We start from the raw sequence: 12,500 nt of genomic DNA, 5'->3' as shown, positions 1-12,500 counted from the left end.
AGTTGAGGAACTCGCCCTGCTCCATCAGGATCTGGGGGTCGTCCGGGATCACGTCGCCGTCGATCACCGGCCCGAACGCGATGTGATACTTGGCCTGGGGGATGGAGCGAGGGATAGATATAGAGAAAGAAAGAAAGAAAGAAAGAAAGAAAGAAAGAAAGAAAGAAAGAAAGAAAGAAAGAAAGAAAGAAAGAAATACAGAAAACGGACAGTTTGGATAGATAGATAGATAGATAGATAGATAGATAGATAGATAGATAGATAGATAGATAGATAGATAGATAGATAGATAGATAGATAGATAGATAGATATGAGTATTAGATAGACAGTTGGATGAATGGAGGGACGAGGGAGGCAAGGAAAAAAATATAATTAATATTGGTTATGTGTCTCTGTAAAAGATGATATACTACTTAAATTCACAACATGTTCCAACTCCCACTCGTTCCAGTGGGAAAGGCAAACAAGGCTCACAACCAGTGATGTGTTTCACTAGAAGCCACACAGATGGTAGAAGAAGTACAAGTCTTACCATCACTCACTTCATCTTCAAGTATAGGGAGGATGTTTTAAAGTGTGTGTTTACTGTATGTGTTAAGACAAATATGGCAAGCGATGCCCCGAGCCCTCAATGTGCTAGAGTGGAGGGTTAGCAGATGGTGTGAAGTGTGTTTAACGTTATGGGTTGGTACAAGTATGCTATGTTCAGCAGATGGAGAATGAATGGAAACACATCTGTGGAATAAAACTATTCTACAGTTCAGAGCGAGGGGTAACTAGAAGAACTGTATTGTAGTGTATGAGCTAGTCATCTGCTGGAACAGTATGAAACGACACACAAAATGTGGACTGTGGGATATTTACATGGTACATATCTGGGGAAAATAACTCTAATCCACCCTGTTACAGTAGTTGGGCATTGACTTAAATAATTTCCTGCGAATGTGAGATATGTGAAATACATTTTTGAAGTACTTCTTTGCAACTTTTGTTCCATGAGGCTGTGTAAAAATCTACAATGTTCCCACACAATCATCAAGTGGTACAAACGTCAAGTGCTACTTTTGTAAGCCACCCAACTGAATTATAGCCTATTCTGAACAGAAGTTGGAACAGACTTTGTCATTTCACACAATTTCACTGTTAGTATGTTTTGTGAGAATGCGATGATCATTCACAATGTCCACCATCTGTACAGTACACCCAGTAGCTCAGACCTATGTCATGGATGTCCCAATCACTTTCTTCTAGTACTACTGATATGGGATCCGGATCTGCAAACTTCTGATCACAAAACTGGATTCCAAGTCTGTAAATATTACAAGCAGAACATCCCCCATTTACGGTTTGATAAAATAGTGCCAGGGACTTGAGCTAAGCAGCCAAATCCTGTTACAGCAATCAAATCAAATCACCTTAAACAAACTCTATTAGGCAACAGCAGTCCCCATTACCTGTGCACTGTATACTTATAGTTCTGATTAAGCACTTTTAAATGTCAATTTTGCAATTGAAAACAGATTTCCTGGATGGAATTGCCAATTAAGAATTCTGTTATTTTCTGTTTCAAAATCAGCAGATGAAAATACTTCAAATGTACCATGAAGCCTGCTGTTTTCGGAGAATGCACAGCCATTATATTGAAGTATTCCATATGAAGTTAACATTTAAGTTGAAATCTTATTGTTTCATCCCAAGATGGCTGCGGGGGCACCATCACCTTCATCTATGCCTGAAATGCCTCTAAGCAAGGAACCTTACCCCGCATTGCTCCAGGGCCTGTAAACCAATAGCCTGAACCTAAATAAGTCTAAGTCGCCTTGGATAAAAGCGTCAGGTAAGTGTCAGCTAACTGTAATGTAATGGTTATTATAAGTCCAGTGAAAACGGTAGGGCCCTTGTCTGCCATGTGGCTGACCCGGGTTCGACTCCTGGCCCGGGTCCTTTGCCAGCCCTTCCCCAGCTCTCTCTCCCAACTCGCTTCCTCTCTGTCCTTCACTTTCCTGTCTCATGAAACATAATAAAGGCTTGAAAAGTTTGAAATAATAATAATTCCCCATTACCTGTGTGATGTACTGTTCCATGAGCTCCTTGTAGTTCTTGTTCTGCAGGCACTCCACCAGGTCCACAGTGTCCAGCATGTTGCAGCCCACCTTCTCGGCCAGCATGCGCGTGTACTTGGCCGGCTGGTAGTTCACCGCCCAGCTGGAGAGCGCCGTCCCGCTCTGGATGATGGCCTTCTGGAACAGGTCTGGAGAGACATAGGAGAGAGAGAGACAGAGAGAGACAGAGAGAGAGAGAGAGAGACAGAGAGAGAGAGAGAGAGAGAGAGAGAGAGAGAGAGAGAGAGAGAGAGAGAGAGAGAGACAGAGAGAGAGAGAGAGAGAGAGAGAGAGAGAGGATGAAATAAAGCTGCTTGGTCTACTTGTATACTGTGGGCGATGGCCTTCTGGAACAGGTTTCAGGTTTGAGGAGGAGAGGGAGGAAGGGAGAAGAATGTATAGAAACAAAGATAAAATAATCCTGCGTTGCATTTGTATTTCCCCCACATATTGTGTGCTGCTGATCATTTAATTTTTGGTAAATCGTTATGGATTATGAACGGCTGCAAATTGTCATATCATGCAATGTAGTGTAAATTAATGAAATACAGAGGGATGGTGAAAATGAAGGATAGAGAGTTGGTGGAGATAGAGAAGAAGGAGATAGGACAATGGGGAAAGGAAGCAGGAGGGGTAGAGAGCTATGGCCTGCTGGATGACAGCCCTCTGGAACATGTCTGGAAAAAGGTCTGTCTGAGAAGTGGGAAGCAGTGAGGAAAAGGGAAATAGAGAAAGGTTAATAAAGTCACGCTGCTTGGCCTATATACTCTGGTAATTTAAGTGTTACATCTACGTATTAGCACGTATGCATACAATGTAAATGTAAAATGTACTGTAACATTGTGTGTATTAGTGCTAATAGATGTAACCAGAGGTGCATCTTACCACCAGGCAAGGCAGGCAGCTGCTTGGGTCCCCCACCCCCTACAGTAGGGCCTAGATAGTGGATAACAGCACACATTTTACCACAGTAGTGGCGATTTTTGTTGAAATGCTCATTTTTTTGCATTTTCGCTTGGGGCCCCACCTGACCCTAGAATCGCCTCTGGATGTAACACTAAAATAAAGTGTATTTACCCACATACATAGCATACTGCATACCACTTTGATGGCCTTCTAGAACAACTCCGTAGAAGTGAGGGAGGAGGCAGAGAGAGGGAACGGGGTGGAGAGAAATATACAACAACACTGCTTGGCCTGTCTACTCTGGTTGATGATCTTCTTGAACCAATCTTTAAAAGAAGACGTGGAGGAGGAGGAGGAGGAGGAGGAGGAGGAGGAAGAGGGGAAAGGGCATGAGAGATAGATAAAATAATCTGGATGACTGCCTTCTGGAACAGATGAGAGGGGGAAGAGGAGGAGGAGTAGGAGGAGGAGGGAGTGAGAGAAAGATAAAATAATCTGGATGATGGCCTTGAAAAGGTCTGTAAAGGTGAGGGTGAGGGGAAGGACGAGAAGGAGCATATAAAAAGACAAAACACCCTGATTGGCTTATAAACTCTGGAATAGCTCACATATTGTATGCCGCCGAGTAAATCCCGAGTAAAAAACGTCATGGTCTGCAGCCGTGGCCTAGTGGTTAGAGAGTTGATCTAGGGGTTGCCGGTTCGAATCCCTCCTGACCTCTCCCTACATCTCCATCCATGGCTGAAGTACCCTAGAGCAAGGCAACTAACCTCACATTGCTCCAGGGACTGTAACCAATGTCCTATAAAATAGTATTTGTAAGTCGCTTTGAATAAATAAAAGCGTCAGCTAAGTGCAATGTAATGTAATGTCACGACTCATGACGTGTAATAAAGTAGGCCTTCAATATGGAGGGATACTGAGCATTACGGAGGGGAAATGATTGGTGGAGACAAAGAGGAGTATAGGGATAGGGATGCCCCTGGCATCTTAAAACACAGATGACTAATTTGCCTCTCTCAGCTGACAGGGAGTGAGCCCGAGGGCGGGGCCTGGATGATTGGAAGCGGCCGCACCTGCACTACTGCCTACTAAAAGCCTCCAGTTCCAACTACCACTCTCTCTCGGCACCCAGGCATCCACGCTGCTATCTTTTTTCTTTGTTTTGGACTTTTTGAGATGTAACATGCAACACGCATACACCACATTACATTCATCCAACACCCGCTCTCACTACACCACTGATGACTGATAAATCCCATCTACCCACTAGTCTAGTTTTGTTGATTGATCGGTTGCTAATAATAAAACAAAGAAACGCTGATTACACGTCTCTGTCCCCATTTTTTGTCATGGACTTGTGTTAGTCCATGACAAATGGGGGCTCGTCAAATTAGCCAGATTTTTGTTGGGTTTTGTTGTTGATCGACGCAGCGTGCCTGGGTTGCCGGTGAGCATTTTTTATTCTCTCTTTCCCTTGCCTTTTGCGTCTTTTGGTGGGGGCTGGAGGCGTGTTGCGGTCGATTGAATTATTTCAATTAGGGCGTTTTTCCGTCTGTGTTTCCCATTACTGCGTATCCATAGACCCGCGAGTGCCTTCCCTGGTAGGCATAGGAGATGCTCTTGGGCGTCTCATTTTTTTGTTTTTGTGACGGTGAAGGCGGGTAGTAGCGTCTTGTCTCGGGAGCACGTCCAGAGTCGCGAGGTGGCATAGTTGTCTCTCGTACTCTCGGGTTCAGGTGCGTAACAACCCCCCGTCACTAACCGTCTGAAGACTAGGATCTACTTAGCACAGTCTATGTATCCCATGGTTAGGAAGATGGGATTGTTACTCGCGGGTTCTTAGGGATAACAGTATTAATTTGTTAAACCCGATGATCGTGGTCCCACGTTTTTTCATTGATTAGTGGTGGAATCAAGGCTATGTCTGAAGTTGAGGAATTCATTGAAACTCCTACCGAGGAGGCGTTTGGGAAATTATCAAAAGCCCAGTTAATTACACTTGCAGAACATTATGAGGTATCCCTGACAAGTAATGACAAGAGGAACAAACAGATGTTGAAAATATTGCTGAGGGAGGCGCTGGTTAAGAAAGACCTTATGTCGCCAGCCACCGACCTAGAATTTAATTTAACCCTTTCGTTTGAACAGCAGAAGGAACTCCTACTCCTCCAGCTGGACAAGAGTAGGCATCAGCTCCAAGAGCAACAGGTACTCGCCGAAAAATGTAAATTTGAGCGTGAGATTGAACTTGGGAAGCAGGAACTGGAACGAGAAAGGCTGGCTATTGAGCGCAAACGCTTAGCATTGATTGAAGAAGGCAAAATTGGTTCTAGCCCGAGCCACCCTGATATTACAAAAAATATCAGACTACTTCCCAAGTTCGACGAGGCCGACGTCGACACGTTTTTCAACCTGTTTGAGCGAGTAGCGGATTTGTATAGTTGGGAGGACACGACTCGCTGTCTGCTGCTGCAGTGTGCGCTGGTTGGTCGAGCCGCGCAGGCATATTCGGCTCTGGGCACGGAGGAGAGTCGTAAATATGCGTCCGTAAAGTGGTGTACCTCTACTGAGGTTGGGTCACAGGAGGATCTGTCTAACTTGGTTTTAGTGGAACAATTTAAAAATTGTCTCCCTGAAGACATCGCTACCTATATTAGTGAACATCAGGTTGCTACTGTGGCAGAGGCTGCGGTGCTGGCGGACGACTATGCCTTGATCCACAAAACTAAGTTTGCGTATGCGTCCACTCCGCGTAATGACCGCTCGCACTGGGTTCGCCAAGGTACGCGCCAACCTCAACTTAAAACCATCTCGCCGCCTGACAATACTCGTTCTGGGGGGTCTCAAAGCGTATTGGACCCCAACCGCATTTGTAATTATTGCGGGGGTGTGGGGCACTGGAAATTTGAGTGTGAGGAGTTGAAGCGTGAAAATAGAGATAAATCGCAATATCGAGATTCAACCACTGGCGCTGCGTTGGGCTCTGCCTTGGCAGTCTCTTTGTCTGGACAAACTACAACAACAATTGAGTCCGATATTGGGTCCAGTTTTGCCCCGTTTATTTCTGACGGCTTAGTGTCACTGGGCGACAATGAGGAGAAGGTGCCAATCAAAATATTGCGTGATACGGGATCTGTTCAGTCCTTTATTCTGCAATCAGTACTGCCCTTCTCCAGATCTGATTTGGGTCAGTCCGTTTTGGTGCGCGGGATCGACATGAACGTGTTATCTGTGCCTTTGCATAAAGTGTATCTTTCTTCAGGTCTACTCGATGGAGAGGTGCTGGTGGGCGTGCGCCCTGCCCTCCCACTGCATGGCGTCTCCATGATCCTTGGCAATGGATTGGCCAAGTCATTGGTTTGGCCTGATGTACCGGCTAACGGGATGGTGAGTGTAGTTGGGAGCCTAATTTGTTACCATTTTGTGATGAAGATAGTGATGACATTTTTCACTTTGCATCTCCCGCGACAATTGTTACGCGCGCGGCAGCACGCGCTGAGAGGGATCGCTCAGATCTCGGGAAACCACTAGTGCCGCTCTCCCATTTGCACCACTCCCTCACACGTGAGCAGTTGATAACAGCACAGACGAATGACTCTTCATTACGGCCCTTATTCGATAAAGTGAAAGATATACAGGATTCTGGGCACTCTCATGGTTATTTCGTGAATAATGGGATTCTTTTGCGTAAATATCTCAAACCCCGTGGCATTGAACCCATTTGGCAAGTGGTGGTGCCTTGCTCCCTCCGCGAAATGGTGTTAACCACAGCACACGATGAAACGGGGCATATGGGAATTAAAAAGACATATGATCGGATTGTCCGTCATTGCTATTGGCCACGAGTTAAGAGAGCTGTTACTTCCCACGTCAAAACCTGTCACGTATGTCAATTAACTGGCAAGCCTAACCAAGTGCCCAAACCGGTGCCCCTTCGACCGATAGTACCCGCGCCTAAACCTTTCGAGCACCTGGTAGTTGATTGCGTTGGGCCGCTGCCTCGTTCCAAGTCCGGCTGCTTGTACCTGCTCACCATCATGTGTCAGACTACACGCTACCCTGCCGCCTATCCACTGCGCTCAATCACTGTCAAGCCAGTGGTAAAAGCCCTTTCACAGTTCATATCCATTTTCGGATTACCAAAAATAATCCAGACCGACCGAGGTTCGAACTTTACGTCTAAAATGTTCTCCCAAGTACTTCGGGTAATAAAAGTGACGCACAATACCTCCTCCGCGAGACATCCGCAAAGCCAAGGAGTGTTGGAGCGTTTCCACCAGACGTACAAGTCAATGTTAAGGTCGTACTGTGTCGAGCTGGGTGGAGACTGGGAGGAGGGCCTTCCCTGGTTGCTTTTAGCAATCAGAGAAGTAACCCAGACAAGCACGCGATTTAGTCCTAACGAATTAGTGTTCGGACACACGGTGAGAGGACAAGTTTCGTCCCTATTTGACGGTTGTTTAAGTAATGAGCCGCCTCAGACATTGACCGATTATGTGAACGGATTCAGGCGACGCCTGTTCATGGCAGGCAGATTGGCTATGGAACAGCTGAGGAAGTCGCAAAGAAAGATGAAGCAAGTGTACGATCGAAAGACAGAGTTGCGTTCTTTCACCACTGGTGATTTGGTGATGGTTCTCCTGCCGGTGGTGAGCTCTCCATTTCAGGCTCGTTTAGCTGGTCCATACAAAATCCTCCGGTGCTACAGGAACGATAATTACGTAGTGGCTACGCCTGACCGAAAGAGACGTACCCAGTGGTACCATGCCAACCTCCTTAAACTCTATCATAGCCGTGACCGTGACACTCAACGTAGGGACACTCCCAACGCGGCTCTTGACACCCCTGCGCTAACCACGGAAAGTAATTTTGACAGGTCACCGTCCTGCATGGTCTCGTGCGTTGCTCCTCCTCCAGCGGTGGCAGCGCTGGAGGAGCCGCCGGTCTGTGAACCCGACGATGCCGTGCTTCTTGGTAAATTAAATAATTCCGAGTCGTTAGCAAATTTGCCTCTATTGTTGAGCCATTTGACACCGGAACAGGCGGCAGAATTGGGAGCGTTGATTAAAGAATTCCCGTCGCTGTTTTCGGATACCCCTACTCAGACAGACTTAATTAGCCATGACATTGATGTCGGCGACGCGCCCCCGGTACGGCAACGTTTCTACAGGGTGTCGGGTGAGCGGCGGCAGTTATTAGAGAACGAGGTACGATACCTAATGGATAACGACTTGGCCGAAAGATCCTATTCGAGCTGGACCAGTCCTTGCATACTGGTGAAAAAGGCAAATGGCAGCAATCGATTTTGTACTGATTATCGAAAATTAAACAGTGTTACTAAACCTGATTCATTTCCCCTTCCGCGCATGGAGGATTGTGTGGACCAGGTCGGTTCAGCCAAATTTGTAACCAAGATTGATTTACTAAAAGGCTATTGGCAGATCCCATTGACACAACGTGCCCGTGAGGTGTCCTCGTTCGTTACCCCCAGTGGTCTATATTCATAAAAGGTGATGCCATTTGGCTTGAGAAATGCCGCAGCCACATTTCAAAGATTGATGAATCAGGTGGTGGCCAACTTGGATGGTTGCGCTGTTTACCTGGACGACGCTGTCTACGGACAGTAGGGTGCATCAGATGCCCCCTATGAAAAGATATTGCCTTGGCCCTATAGTAAAAATGTTCTACACCCAGTAAAAACACACTGTGTAAAATATTTTGAAATTTGGATGAAGTCTACCGGGGCCACCAGCCCCATGAAAATAGAAAATAATGGTGATAGTCAGAATCTTGGAATAGAAATGGACATTTTGCTGCATAAAGCTACCCAATAAAAAACATATTGTCTCAGCTCTGTGATAAAAATGTTCTATGCACAGTAAAATCACTCTGTGTAAAATATGTTGAAATTTAGATGAATTCTACCGGGTCCACCAGGCCCATGAAAATACAAAATAATGGTGATGGTGATGGGCAACCTGGATTCCAAAGCTGAAGTCCAGTGCCACATATTCCAAATGACATACCTAGTTTTACCTTTCCAGTTAGGGCAATTGGACAGGTAAAACCAGGTAATTTGAAATCTGTGGCACTGGATTGTGGCTTTTGAATCTAGGTTTGCCATTGTCTTAAAACAGAGGTGGACACATTTCGCGTGACACATTTGCCCCAGCCAATATAATGAACCAGCTGAGCCTAAATACCACTTAAGCCAGGTTGATGAGGTAATTAGTGAGATCACCTGTATTGGGAGCACAAACAGAAGGAATATCTAAGCAGGTTGTGTATGCAGTCGATCCACTTACACAGACTTCAGTCTCAGCACAGACTGATGGTCAAACTGCTATATTTAGGCAAATTTGCTCTTTTGCCACACAATATCAATTCCTTGCTGCCTTGGACCACTGCTAGTATCAAGCAAGAGATTGCAAAGCTGCATGACTGTTATATTTGTGTGTTTCACCTGTGGGCCTACAATTCATGGAGGAACATCTGTACTAAAGCTGTGAATGTTCCTTGGAATGCCTAGGCTACAAAGCAGTCAATACAACTGTATTGAAGAGTGCCATTACTTCGTTATCCCATCGCCTGTGGTAGTATTTCAATTTACTCCATCAGATGAGTACCATAACTTACCTGAGAGGCCCTTGGCAATGGACCTGGTGATACCCATGACATACCTAGAAGCCACTTAAGTACAGGTTTTGGGAAGCCACTCTTTCCAACATCACATACAGTTTTATTGTATGTACTCTATTGAACTACTGCAGGGATTTCTTAAAAAAAAACACAAGTCATTCCAAGGAGCATTCACAGCTTTAGTACAGATGCTCCACCAAGTATTAACAGCTACCTGTACAATCCTGTAGGCCCACAGGTGAAGCACACAAAAGTCATACAACTTCGCAATCTCTTGCTTGATACTGGCAGTGGTTCAGCTGGTTCATTACAGTATATTGGCTATATTTGGAATATGTGGCACTGGACTTTGGAATCCAGGTTGCCCATCACTATCACCATTGTTTTGTATTTTCATGGGCCTGGTGGACCCAGTAGAATTAATCTAAATTTCAACACATTTTCCACAGAGTGATTTTACTGTGCATAGAACATTTTTTTATCACACAGCTGAGGCAATATGTTTTTATTGGGTAGCTTTATGCAGCAAAATGTCCATTTATATTCAGGGCTGGACTGGGCGATAAATAGGGCCCGGGCACTTTTGGATTTAAGGAGATTATTAGTGCCGGAGAACTGACTCACTGGTGGGGCCCGCACCCTCATGGGCCCCTATTTTCAGTAATGTAAAAAAAAAAAAATGGGGGCCCACGAGGGTGCGGGGCTCACCGGGAAATGCCCGCCATGCCAGATGGCCAGTCCAGCCCTGTTTCTATCCAAGATTTTGACTGTCACCATTATTTTCTATTTTCATGGGGCTGGTGGCCCCGGTAGACTTCATCCAAATTTCAAAATATTTTACACAGAGTGATTTTACTGTGCATAGAACATTTTTTATCACAGAGCTGAGACAATATGTTTTTTATTGGGTAGCTTTATGCAGCAAAATGTCCATTTCTATTCCAAGATTCTGACTATCACCATTATTTTCTATTTTCATGGGGCTGGTGGCCCCGGTAGACTTCATCCAAATTTCAAAATATTTTACACAGTGTGTTTTTACTGGGTGTAGAACATTTTAACTATAGGGCCAAGGCGATATCTTTTCATAGGGGGCAACTGATGCACCCTAACGTACAGTGATACTTGGACCTCCCACCTCGACCGCCTACGGCAGCTGTTCAGCCGCCTTGCCCAAGCTAAACTCACCGTCAACCTGGCGAAGTGTGAGTTCGCCAGGGCGACGGTGACTTATTTGGGCAAGGTGGTTGGTCAGGGGTCGGTTCGACCAGTGAGATCGAAGGTACTCGCTATCGACGCCCTGGCTCCTCCCGCCAACCGACGCCAATTGATGAGTTTTTTAGGCATGGTAGGGTATTACCGCAGTTTCTTACCGAATTTCTCCTCCGTCGTGGCACCACTCACTAACTTGCTGAAAAAAGGGCAACCGTTTGAGTGGACGGCCGTTTGTCAGACCGCTTTTGCAAGGGCCAAGGCATTCCTCACTTCCGAGCCTCTACTGGCCGCACCGCGCCTTGACCGTCCGTTTAAACTACAAGTAGACGCCAGTAAGGTCGGAGCTGGGGCTGTTCTACTTCAGCATGATGTCAATGGAGTAGAACACCCTGTTTGCTACTTCTCTCGTAAATTTAATTCTTACCAATTACATTATTCTACGATAGAGAAGGAAGCTCTGGCGTTGGTTTGGGCTCTGCAGACATTTGAAGTGTATCTTGGTGGTAGTGCCGAACCCATCCACATTTACTGTGACCATAACCCGTTGGTTTTCTTACAGTCCCTACAGAACCCAAACCAGCGACTCATGCGTTGGAGTCTATTCCTGCAGCCCTATAATTTGCGCATCACCCACATCAAGGGCCGAGAGAACGTCACCGCGGACCGACTATCTCATTCTCCCGCCCCTTAGGATGACTTGATGGGTTCGGCTAATGTTATCTGCTTTAGATTGGGTTGGGTCGACTACCGGATTAGATATTCAGTTTAGTAGTGTGCTGTTTAGTTGTTTATTTGTTTTTTTGTTGTTGCCTAACTAAACTGGGTGGGATGTTGATCAATTTGACTGATGCTAACAGTGTTGTTGATGCAGAGAGAATTCTGAAGTTTTTATGGGGGGAGGTGTGATGCCCCTGGCATCTTAAAACACAGATGACTAATTTGCCTCTCTCAGCTGACAGGGAGTGAGCCCGAGGGCGGGGCCTGGATGATTGGAAGCGGCCGCACCTGCGCTACTGCCTACTAAAAGCCTCCAGTTCCAACTACCACTCTCTCTCGGCACCCAGGCATCCACGCTGCTATCTTTTTTCTTTGTTTTGGACTTCTTGAGATGTAACATGCAACACGCATACACCACATTACATTCATCCAACACCCGTTCTCACTACACCACTGATGACTGATAAATCCCATCTACCCACTAGTCTAGTTTTGTCTATTGATCGGTTGCTAATAATAAAACAAAGAAACGCTGATTACACGTCTCTGTCCCCATTTTTTGTCATGGACTGGTGTTAGTCCATGACAGGATGGAAGCTAAATAAATGGGAAAATGAGGACAAGAAAAACCAAGGAGGAGGAGGAGAACGAAGAGGACAGAGAGCAGTCATGGGTAAGCGGTTAGGGCGTCAGACTTGCAGCCCAAAGGTTACCGGTTCAACTCCCGACCCGCCAGGTTGGTGGGAGAAGTAATCAACCAGTGCTCTCCCCCGTCCTTCTCCATGACTGAGGTACCCTGAGCATGGTACCATCCCGCCGCACTGCTTCTTTGGCGCGCCATTTGGGCTGCCCCCTTGCACGGGTGTAGTATAAATGCAATTTTGTTGTGTGCAGTCTTCACTTGTGTGCTGTGGAGT

The 12,500-nt window shown here is 46.0% G+C and overlaps 1 protein-coding gene across 2 annotated transcripts in view; it reads right to left on the bottom strand.

Annotated features, from left to right (window-relative positions):
* Positions 1 to 12,500, bottom strand: part of nlgn4xa (neuroligin 4 X-linked a) — a 170,189-nt gene that overhangs the window by 25,338 nt on the left and 132,351 nt on the right. For both annotated transcript variants that reach the window (XM_063212098.1, XM_063212099.1), the window contains 2 exons: positions 2,065 to 2,252; positions 1 to 94 (listed from right to left, as the gene is read on the bottom strand). The exon at positions 1 to 94 is cut by the window's left edge and continues 508 nt beyond it. In XM_063212098.1, the coding sequence (XP_063068168.1) occupies positions 1 to 94; positions 2,065 to 2,252 (282 nt within the window). The remainder of the gene's footprint in view (positions 95 to 2,064; positions 2,253 to 12,500) is intronic.

This window comes from Engraulis encrasicolus, chromosome 12 (assembly GCF_034702125.1).
Source record: "Engraulis encrasicolus isolate BLACKSEA-1 chromosome 12, IST_EnEncr_1.0, whole genome shotgun sequence".
Classification (NCBI taxonomy): Eukaryota; Metazoa; Chordata; class Actinopteri; order Clupeiformes; family Engraulidae; genus Engraulis; species Engraulis encrasicolus.
Note: the sequence above shows the minus strand (reverse complement) of the source record. Positions and strands in the feature narration are given on the sequence as shown.